Source organism: Oncorhynchus keta, unplaced genomic scaffold (genome assembly GCF_023373465.1).
Source record: "Oncorhynchus keta strain PuntledgeMale-10-30-2019 unplaced genomic scaffold, Oket_V2 Un_contig_5109_pilon_pilon, whole genome shotgun sequence".
NCBI lineage: Eukaryota > Metazoa > Chordata > Actinopteri > Salmoniformes > Salmonidae > Oncorhynchus > Oncorhynchus keta.
The window spans coordinates 40,648-52,500 of NW_026288121.1; the positions used below are offsets into that span (position 1 = coordinate 40,648).

General features: G+C 43.0%; 1 protein-coding gene across 5 annotated transcripts in view; it reads right to left on the reverse strand.

Moving 5' to 3' along the window:
* Nucleotides 1–11,853, reverse strand: part of LOC127925104 (NLR family CARD domain-containing protein 3-like) — a 46,724-nt gene that overhangs the window by 23,076 nt on the left and 11,795 nt on the right. For all 5 annotated transcript variants that reach the window (XM_052509906.1, XM_052509904.1, XM_052509905.1 and 2 more), the window contains exons 4-6: nt 9,828–9,944; nt 9,517–9,595; nt 9,159–9,387 (exon numbers count right to left, since the gene is read on the reverse strand). In XM_052509906.1, coding sequence (XP_052365866.1) covers nt 9,159–9,387; nt 9,517–9,595; nt 9,828–9,944 — 425 coding nt within the window. The remainder of the gene's footprint in view (nt 1–9,158; nt 9,388–9,516; nt 9,596–9,827; nt 9,945–11,853) is intronic.

An 11,853-nucleotide genomic window follows, 5' to 3' on the forward strand; every position in this document is an offset into this window, starting at 1 on the left:
GTAATGGTTATAGGAGGAAGGTATATAGTGGAGGGTCTACACTAGAAGGTAATGGTTATAGGAGGAAGGTATATAGTGGAGGGTCTACACCAGAAGGTAATGGTTATAGGAGGAATGTATATAGTGGAGGGTCTACACCAGAAGGTAATGGTTATAAGAGGAAGGTATATAGTGGAGGGTGTACACCAGAAGGTAATGGGTATAGGAGGAAGGTATATAGTGGAGGGTCTACACCAGAAGGTAATGGGTATCTGTAGGAGGAAGGTATATAGTGGAGGGTGTACACCAGAAGGTAATGGGTATAGGAGGAAGGTATATAGTGGAGGGTCGACACCAGAAGGTAATGGTTATAGGAGGAAGGTATATAGTGGAGGGTCTACACCAGAAGGTAATGGGTATCTGTAGGAGGAAGGTATATAGTGGAGGGTCTACACCAGAAGGTAATGGTTATAGGAGGAAGGTATATAGTGGAGGGTCTACACCAGAAGGTAATGGTTATCTGTAGGAGGAAGGTATATAGTGGAGGGTCTACACCAGAAGGTAATGGTATCTGTAGGAAGAAGGTATATAGTGGAGGGTCTACACCAGATGTTAATGAGTATCTGTAGGAGGAAGGTATATAGTGGGGGTCTACACCAGAAGGTAATGGTTATAGGAGGAAGGTATATAGTGGAGGGTCTACACCAGAAATGTAATGGTTATAGGAGGAAGGTATATAGTGGAGGGTGTACACCAGAAGGTAATGGGTATAGGAGGAAGGTATATAGTGGAGGGTCTACACCAGAAGGTAATGGGTATCTGTAGGAGGAAGGTATATAGTGGAGGGTCTACACCAGAAGGTAATGGGTATAGGAGAAAGGTATATAGTGGAGGGTCTACACCAGAAGGTAATGGGTATAGGAGGAAGGTATATAGTGGAGGGTCTACACCAGAAGGTAATGGTTATAGGAGGAAGGTATATAGTGGAGGGTCTACACCAGAAGGTAATGGTTATAGGAGGAAGGTATATAGTGGAGGGTCTACACCAGAAGGTAATGGTTATAGGAGGAAGGTATATAGTGGAGGGTCTACACCAGAAGGTAATGGGTATCTGTAGGAGGAAGGTATATAGCAGAGTGTCTACACCAGAAGTTAATGGTTATAGGAGGAATGTATATAGTGGAGGGTCTACACCAGAGGGTAATGGGTATCTGTAGGAGGAAGGTATATAGTGGAGGGTCTACACCAGAAGTTAATGGTTATAGGAGGAAGGTATATAGTGGAGGGTCTACACTAGAAGGTAATGGGTATCTGTAGGAGGAGGATATAGTGGAGGGTCTACACCAGAAGTTAATGGGTATCTGTAGGAGGAAGGTATATAGTGGTGGGTCTACACCAGAAGGTAATGGTTATAGGAGGAAGGTATATAGTGGAGGGTCTACACCAGAAGGTAATGGTTATAGGAGGAAGGTATATAGTGGAGGGTCTACACCAGAAGGTAATGGTTATAGGAGGAAGGTATATTCTGGAGGGTCTACACCAGAAGTTAATGGTTATAGGAGGAAGGTATATAGTGGAGGGTCTACACCAGAAGGTAATGGGTATCTGTAGGAGGAAGGTATATGGTGGAGGGTCTACACCAGAAGGTAATGGTTATAGGAGGAAGGTATATAGTGGAGGGTCTACACTAGAAGGTAATGGTTATAGGAGGAAGGTATATAGTGGAGGGTCTACACCAGAAGGTAATGTTTATAGGAGGAAGGTATATAGTGGAGGGTCTACACCAGAAGGTAATGTTTATAGGAGGAAGGTATATGGTGGAGGGTCTACACCAGAAGGTAATGGTTATAGGAGGAAGGTATATAGTGGAGGGTCTACACTAGAAGGTAATGGTTATAGGAGGAAGGTATATAGTGGAGGGTCTACACCAGAAGGTAATGGTTATAGGAGGACGGTATATAGTGGAGGGTCTACACTAGAAGGTAATGGTTATAGGAGGAAGGTATATAGTGGAGGGTCTACACCAGAAGGTAATGGTTATAGAGGAAGGTATATAGTGGAGGGTGTACACCAGAAGGTAATGGGTATAGGAGGAAGGTATATAGTGGAGGGTCTACACCAGAAGGTAATGGGTATCTGTAGGAGGAAGGTATATAGTGGAGGGTGTACACCAGAAGGTAATGGGTATAGGAGGAAGGTATATAGTGGAGGGTCGACACCAGAAGGTAATGGTTATAGGAGGAAGGTATATAGTGGAGGGTCTACACCAGAAGGTAATGGGTATCTGTAGGAGGAAGGTATATAGTGGAGGGTCTACACCAGAAGGTAATGGTTATAGGAGGAAGGTATATAGTGGAGGGTCTACACCAGAAGGTAATGGGTATCTGTAGGAGGAAGGTATATAGTGGAGGGTCTACACCAGAAGGTAATGGTTATCTGTAGGAGGAAGGTATATAGTGGAGGGTCTACACCAGAAGGTAATGGGTATCTGTAGGAGGAAGGTATATAGTGGAGGGTCTACACCAGATGTTAATGAGTATCTGTAGGAGGAAGGTATATAGTGGGGGTCTACACCAGAAGGTAATGGTTATAGGAGGAAGGTATATAGTGGAGGGTCTACACCAGAAGGTAATGGTTATCTGTAGGAGGAAGGTATATAGTGGAGGGTCTCCACCAGAAGGTAATGGTTATCTGTAGGAGGAAGGTAAATAGTGGAGGGTCTACACCAGAAGGTAATGTTTATAGGAGGAAGGTATATAGTGGAGGGTCTACACCAGAAGGTAATGGTTATAGGAGGAAGGTATATAGTGGAGGGTCTACACCAGAAGGTAATGGTTATAGGAGGAAGGTATATAGTGGAGGGTCTACACCAGAAGGTAATGGTTATAGGATGAAGGTATATAGTGGAGGGTCTACACCAGAAGGTAATGGTTATAGGAGGAAGGTATATAGTTGAGGGTCTACACCAGAAGGTAATGGTTATAGGAGGAAGGTATATAGTGGAGGGTCTACACCAGAAGGTAATGGTTATCTGTAGGAGGAAGGTATATAGTGGAGGGTCTCCACCAGAAGGTAATGGTTATCTGTAGGAGGAAGGTAAATAGTGGAGGGTCTACACCAGAAGGTAATGTTTATAGTAGGAAGGTATATAGTGGAGGGTGTACACCAGAAGGTAATGGGTATAGGAGGAAGGTATATAGTGGAGGGTCGACACCAGAAGGTAATGGTTATAGGAGGAAGGTATATAGTGGAGGGTCTACACCAGAAGGTAATGGGTATCTGTAGGAGGAAGGTATATAGTGGAGGGTCTACACCAGAAGGTAATGGTTATAGGAGGAAGGTATATAGTGGAGGGTCTACACCAGAAGGTAATGGGTATCTGTAGGAGGAAGGTATATAGTGGAGGGTCTACACCAGAAGGTAATGGTTATCTGTAGGAGGAAGGTATATAGTGGAGGGTCTACACCAGAAGGTAATGGTATCTGTAGGAAGAAGGTATATAGTGGAGGGTCTACACCAGAAGGTAATGGGTATCTGTAGGAGGAAGGTATATAGCAGAGTGTCTACACCAGAAGTTAATGGTTATAGGAGGAATGTATATAGTGGAGGGTCTACACCAGAAGGTAATGGGTATCTGTAGGAGGAAGGTATATAGTGGAGGGTCTACACCAGAAGTTAATGGTTATAGGAGGAAGGTATATAGTGGAGGGTCTACACTAGAAGGTAATGGTATCTGTAGGAGGAGGATATAGTGGAGGGTCTACACCAGAAGTTAATGGGTATCTGTAGGAGGAAGGTATATAGTGGTGGGTCTACACCAGAAGGTAATGGTTATAGGAGGAAGGTATATAGTGGAGGGTCTACACCAGAAGGTAATGGTTATAGGAGGAAGGTATATAGTGGAGGGTCTACACCAGAAGGTAATGGTTATAGGATGAAGGTATATAGTGGAGGGTCTACACCAGAAGGTAATGGTTATAGGAGGAAGGTATATAGTTGAGGGTCTACACCAGAAGGTAATGGTTATAGGAGGAAGGTATATAGTGGAGGGTCTACACCAGAAGGTAATGGTTATCTGTAGGAGGAAGGTATATAGTGGAGGGTCTCCACCAGAAGGTAATGGTTATCTGTAGGAGGAAGGTAAATAGTGGAGGGTCTACACCAGAAGGTAATGTTTATAGTAGGAAGGTATATAGTGGAGGGTGTACACCAGAAGGTAATGGGTATAGGAGGAAGGTATATAGTGGAGGGTCGACACCAGAAGGTAATGGTTATAGGAGGAAGGTATATAGTGGAGGGTCTACACCAGAAGGTAATGGTTATCTGTAGGAGGAAGGTATATAGTGGAGGGTCTACACCAGAAGGTAATGGTTATAGGAGGAAGGTATATAGTGGAGGGTCTACACCAGAAGGTAATGGGTATCTGTAGGAGGAAGGTATATAGTGGAGGGTCTACACCAGAAGGTAATGGTTATCTGTAGGAGGAAGGTATATAGTGGAGGGTCTACACCAGAAGGTAATGGTATCTGTAGGAAGAAGGTATATAGTGGAGGGTCTACACCAGAAGGTAATGGGTATCTGTAGGAGGAAAGTATATAGCAGAGTGTCTACACCAGAAGTTAATGGTTATAGGAGGAATGTATATAGTGGAGGGTCTACACCAGAAGGTAATGGGTATCTGTAGGAGGAAGGTATATAGTGGAGGGTCTACACCAGAAGTTAATGGTTATAGGAGGAAGGTATATAGTGGAGGGTCTACACTAGAAGGTAATGGGTATCTGTAGGAGGAGGATATAGTGGAGGGTCTACACCAGAAGTTAATGGGTATCTGTAGGAGGAAGGTATATAGTGGTGGGTCTACACCAGAAGGTAATGGTTATAGGAGGAAGGTATATAGTGGAGGGTCTACACCAGAAGGTAATGGTTATAGGAGGAAGGTATATAGTGGAGGGTCTACACCAGAAGGTAATGGTTATAGGAGGAAGGTATATTCTGGAGGGTCTACACCAGAAGTTAATGGTTATAGGAGGAAGGTATATAGTGGAGGGTCTACACCAGAAGGTAATGGTTATAGGAGGAAGGTATATAGTGGAGGGTCTACACCAGAATGTAATGGTTATAGGAGGAAGGTATATAGTGGAGGGTCTACACCAGAAGGTAATGGTTATAGGAGGAAGGTATATAGTGGAGGGTCTACACTAGAAGGTAATGGTTATAGGAGGAAGGTATATAGTGGAGGGTCTACACCAGAAGGTAATGGTTATAGGAGGAATGTATATAGTGGAGGGTCTACACCAGAAGGTAATGGTTATAAGAGGAAGGTATATAGTGGAGGGTGTACACCAGAAGGTAATGGGTATAGGAGGAAGGTATATAGTGGAGGGTCTACACCAGAAGGTAATGGGTATCTGTAGGAGGAAGGTATATAGTGGAGGGTGTACACCAGAAGGTAATGGGTATAGGAGGAAGGTATATAGTGGAGGGTCGACACCAGAAGGTAATGGTTATAGGAGGAAGGTATATAGTGGAGGGTCTACACCAGAAGGTAATGGGTATCTGTAGGAGGAAGGTATATAGTGGAGGGTCTACACCAGAAGGTAATGGTTATAGGAGGAAGGTATATAGTGGAGGGTCTACACCAGAAGGTAATGGTTATCTGTAGGAGGAAGGTATATAGTGGAGGGTCTACACCAGAAGGTAATGGTATCTGTAGGAAGAAGGTATATAGTGGAGGGTCTACACCAGATGTTAATGAGTATCTGTAGGAGGAAGGTATATAGTGGGGGTCTACACCAGAAGGTAATGGTTATAGGAGGAAGGTATATAGTGGAGGGTCTACACCAGAAATGTAATGGTTATAGGAGGAAGGTATATAGTGGAGGGTCTACACCAGAAGGTAATGGGTATCTGTAGGAGGAAGGTATATAGTGGAGGGTCTACACCAGAAGGTAATGGGTATCTGTAGGAGGAAGGTATATAGTGGAGGGTCTACACCAGAAGGTAATGGGTATAGGAGAAAGGTATATAGTGGAGGGTCTACACCAGAAGGTAATGGGTATAGGAGGAAGGTATATAGTGGAGGGTCTACACCAGAAGGTAATGGTTATAGGAGGAAGGTATATAGTGGAGGGTCTACACCAGAAGGTAATGGTTATAGGAGGAAGGTATATAGTGGAGGGTCTACACCAGAAGGTAATGGTTATAGGAGGAAGGTATATAGTGGAGGGTCTACACCAGAAGGTAATGGGTATCTGTAGGAGGAAGGTATATAGCAGAGTGTCTACACCAGAAGTTAATGGTTATAGGAGGAATGTATATAGTGGAGGGTCTACACCAGAGGGTAATGGGTATCTGTAGGAGGAAGGTATATAGTGGAGGGTCTACACCAGAAGTTAATGGTTATAGGAGGAAGGTATATAGTGGAGGGTCTACACTAGAAGGTAATGGGTATCTGTAGGAGGAGGATATAGTGGAGGGTCTACACCAGAAGTTAATGGGTATCTGTAGGAGGAAGGTATATAGTGGTGGGTCTACACCAGAAGGTAATGGTTATAGGAGGAAGGTATATAGTGGAGGGTCTACACCAGAAGGTAATGGTTATAGGAGGAAGGTATATAGTGGAGGGTCTACACCAGAAGGTAATGGTTATAGGAGGAAGGTATATAGTGGAGGGTCTACACTAGAAGGTAATGGTTATAGGAGGAAGGTATATAGTGGAGGGTCTACACCAGAAGGTAATGGTTATAGGAGGAAGGTATATAGTGGAGGGTCTACACCAGAAGGTAATGTTTATAGGAGGAAGGTATATGGTGGAGGGTCTACACCAGAAGGTAATGGTTATAGGAGGAAGGTATATAGTGGAGGGTCTACACTAGAAGGTAATGGTTATAGGAGGAAGGTATATAGTGGAGGGTCTACACCAGAAGGTAATGGTTATAGGAGGACGGTATATAGTGGAGGGTCTACACTAGAAGGTAATGGTTATAGGAGGAAGGTATATAGTGGAGGGTCTACACCAGAAGGTAATGGTTATAAGAGGAAGGTATATAGTGGAGGGTGTACACCAGAAGGTAATGGGTATAGGAGGAAGGTATATAGTGGAGGGTCTACACCAGAAGGTAATGGGTATCTGTAGGAGGAAGGTATATAGTGGAGGGTGTACACCAGAAGGTAATGGGTATAGGAGGAAGGTATATAGTGGAGGGTCGACACCAGAAGGTAATGGTTATAGGAGGAAGGTATATAGTGGAGGGTCTACACCAGAAGGTAATGGGTATCTGTAGGAGGAAGGTATATAGTGGAGGGTCTACACCAGAAGGTAATGGTTATAGGAGGAAGGTATATAGTGGAGGGTCTACACCAGAAGGTAATGGGTATCTGTAGGAGGAAGGTATATAGTGGAGGGTCTACACCAGAAGGTAATGGTTATCTGTAGGAGGAAGGTATATAGTGGAGGGTCTACACCAGAATGTAATGGGTATCTGTAGGAGGAAGGTATATAGTGGAGGGTCTACACCAGATGTTAATGAGTATCTGTAGGAGGAAGGTATATAGTGGGGGGTCTACACCAGAAGGTAATGGTTATAGGAGGAAGGTATATAGTGGAGGGTCTACACCAGAAGGTAATGGTTATCTGTAGGAGGAAGGTATATAGTGGAGGGTCTCCACCAGAAGGTAATGGTTATCTGTAGGAGGAAGGTAAATAGTGGAGGGTCTACACCAGAAGGTAATGTTTATAGGAGGAAGGTATATAGTGGAGGGTCTACACCAGAAGGTAATGGTTATAGGAGGAAGGTATATAGTGGAGGGTCTACACCAGAAGGTAATGGTTATAGGAGGAAGGTATATAGTGGAGGGTCTACACCAGAAGGTAATGGTTATAGGATGAAGGTATATAGTGGAGGGTCTACACCAGAAGGTAATGGTTATAGGAGGAAGGTATATAGTGGAGGGTCTACACCATAAGGTAATGGTTATAGGAGGAAGGTATATAGTGGAGGGTCTACACCAGAAGGTAATGGGTATCTGTAGGAGGAAGGTATATAGTGGAGAGTCTACACCAGACAGTAATGGGTATCTGTAGGAGGAAGGGAAATAGTGGAGGGTCTACACCAGAAGGTAATGGTTATAGGAGGAAGGTATATAGTGGAGGGTCTACACCAGAAGGTAATGGTTATAGGAGGAAGGTATATAGTGGAGAGTCTACACCAGAAGGTAATGGTTATAGGAGGAAGTTATATAGTGTAGCACTAAGCTTGGGATGTGTTGGTGCTGGGAAGTGATTACATGTGTCAGGCATTGATAAGGGGAGAGAGACATGGATTAGTGATGGAGGGGTCAGATGAAGTGAGGAAGAACAGATATCACTAAGGTTTGTATAGCAACATAGATACATTGGCTGTTCGGCTGCGGAGGAGGAGACCCAGCCTAGGAGAAAGGGAGGAGGAGACTCAGCCTAGGAGAAAGGGAGGAGGAGACTCAGCCTAGGAGAAAGGGAGGAGGAGACTCAGCCTAGGAGAAAGGGAGGAGGAGACTCAGCCTAGGAGAAAGGGAGGAGGAGACTCAGCCTAGGAGAAAGGGAGGAGGAGACTCAGCCTAGGAGAAAGGGAGGAGGAGACTCAGCCTAGGAGAAAGGGAGGAGGAGACTCAGCCTAGGAGAAAGGGAGGAGTAGACTCAGCCTAGGAGAAAGGGAGGAGTAGACTCAGCCTAGGAGAAAGGGAGGAGGAGACTCAGCCTAGGAGAAAGGGAGGAGGAGACTCAGCCTAGGAGAAAGGGAGGAGGAGACTCAGCCTAGGAGAAAGGGAGGAGGAGACTCAGCCTAGGAGAAAGGGAGGAGGAGACTCAGCCTAGGAGAAAGGGAGGAGGAGACTCAGCCTAGGAGAAAGGGAGGAGGAGACTCAGCCTAGGAGAAAGGGAGGAGGAGACTCAGCCTAGGAGAAAGGGTTAAATATCAGTGCTTGTGTCAGATGTTTTGTTGTCTGAATAACAGCTGTACCGACCCTCTGGGAAGAATTAAACTTGGTTAAAGCTTCTCTAGTGTCTGAGTTATTTACTCTGAAAAATTACAGTGTTCAGGCTGCTGCAATATCATTGAGTTACACAGCTACTTTAGCTGTACTTTGGCTACAGCTTTTAAATGTTATAAAACAGTATTCAGCATGATGCAGACATATCTTACATTTCTCCAGTGTGTCAGCAAGCTCCTTCTGGTTCATTTTCCTCAGGATGTGCAGTGTGATCTTCAGAGCCCCCTCTCTGGCACTGCTCTCCTGCTTCTCATCTTCAACGTCCACCACTTCCTTATCCTGCTTCTGACTCTCAAAGCCTTCTGGGAGTTCTGGACTAAGAATCCTCTTGAACATCTTCAGCTCGTTCTTCAAAAATGTCATAATATTCTCTTCAAGCAACTGAAATAAATTAAGTAAATAAGTTAAGCAAGAGAATAAATGCTTTCTCATTAACACATTAATGAGTGATTGACAAATCAACTTTACTTGAGGTAAACAAAAACAAATGTACATAACAGGACCACATACACTGAATATGGAGGCCAGGTCTGTTTGATGACTCTGGGAAGACTGACAACTGAGAATCTCTGACCTCTCCTGTTGGTTTCTGTGGACAAAACATGATTTTACATCTCCTCGTCCAGGGAGTAACACTCTCACACACACACACACGGAGGGAATGTTGTGTTTGTTTAATATTGTTTTAGGACTATGAAAATGGACAAAAGGATGAGCCTATGGATTATGAAAACAACAACAATAAATGGGAAAATGGGAGGAGAAATGACTAGAGACAGTGTTGTTTAACTCACTGACCAGGACCCATGAGTTCTTCTTACCTTTGTTCAGTAGAAAAGTCTCCCTTTCTAAACTCTATAGGATGATCCATAGACCGGTCACTCTTCATGGACACACAGCTGGGAACAGGGGAGGCTGGTCTCTCCTGCTGGATTGGTCTTCAACACAACAGAGACAAACATCACATCTCTCATCTACTCTGAGCTCAGATGGGGAAACATAAGAAGAGTTTCACAAATATAACTGACTTCCAGACGTTAGTTAAATGGCGCGAGCAGTGTGTCATTTTTTATGACAAAATTAATTTATCGACGCGAGCGTTGTAGTCAGTCTGTCAGCCCCGCTAAAAGGCTGGTGTCGTTACGCTGCCTTCTCCGGGGATGTTGAGGTACATTTACTAACCTGGAGGGTTGAATGATGTAATTTATTGGAGGGCTGGAAGACGCACTCTCAAGGTTGTTTACTCGCAATATCAGATATTAAGATGATTTTTATAATGAATTTATACTGAGGTTGAGGTTCTGACTAGTGATTATTTACCCGGGGTTCAATACCTGCTATTGAGGCGCCCTGAAAATAATATTCAATAGTTTGGTCCTTGGACACAGAGGGGTTAAACACTAAAGTTACCGTCCATCTAGTGAAGAGAGGAGAACCGGACAGAGGTAGCCAGCATCCGTCAACGAGAGAGGAGAAGCCTCACTCGTGAGCTGTCCTAAGTAGTTAAGAGTTAACAGCAGGTGTCTTGATAATACTATAGAATAATGCAGTGAGTCAGTGGTTCCTGAGCCACATGTAATTGCTTTGTAGTAGTTACAAATAATGTTTTATATTTCTATATGATCAATACATTAATAATATAGACCTACATGCAACAGTATGTCTTGTGCTTTTGGCAATGATTTATGTATAATAATTATGTATAACAAGTGATACCATGTTTGTCTGCATAGCATTTTGTCTTCATTTTAGCAGATTAATTAATGCTTATTGCTGAAGACTAACTCAGGTTTTCACCCAGCGGCTGAAGAGTTGGAGCTGTGGTTGTATGACCTATGGTTGAGCGGTGGCTGGTTCTAATCCCGGGCTGGGTGCTGGAATACATGGGTGGACTTGTTCTGACCACTGGAGGGCTGCTGGGTTCCCATCCTCAAAACATGAACCTTTTGGTTATCAGAACTCTACAGGTTCACTGAACCCAAAAATATATAGAACTTTTAGTGATTCCATATATTAATGAAGTGATAGAAGCCTTTATGGTTCTAGAAGGAACCTTCTGTTCTAAGAGTGTATAATAATAAACACGTTGTTCTTCTGATGATTTAATTATCTACATCATGTTGTTATTTAATTATCTACATCATGTTGTTATTTAATTATCTACATCATGTTGTTATTTAATTATCTACATCATGTTGTTATTTAATTATCTACATCATGTTGTTATTTAATTATCTACATCATGTTGTTATTTAATTATCTACATCATGTTGTTATTTAATTATCTACATCATGTTGTTATTTAATTATCTACATCATGTTGTTATTTAATTATCTACATCATGTTGTTATTTAATTATCTACATCATGTTATTTCAAGTTCTCCCTTTGGAGCTCAACATCATGTTGTTAAATAATAATCCTAAATTGTGCATGGCTGTAAATGGGGCAATTGCGTAATATGTGTTCGATGAAAATGAACATTGTATGCAATGTTGTAGGCAACATGATGGTAATATTATCAATATTCTGCTTGTATAACCATCAAAATTGGTAAAAATAAAATAAAAAATGCATTCAATTAAATTAGGCAATGATTAAGAGTAGACAAAGTGGTCGTGTCATGTGAAAATTATATCAAATGTCTAACATTGCAACGAGTACAGTCAGGGTGCCGCGGAACCCCTGCAGTACCTCCCCAGACCCCTGATTTAGCAGATGCTCTTATCCAGAATGATTTACAGTAAGTGCTTTCATCTTAAGATATCAGGGTGAGACAACCACATATCACAGTCAAATATACAGGATACAAACATTCCATTTCAGCTAAACAATGGATATATAGCG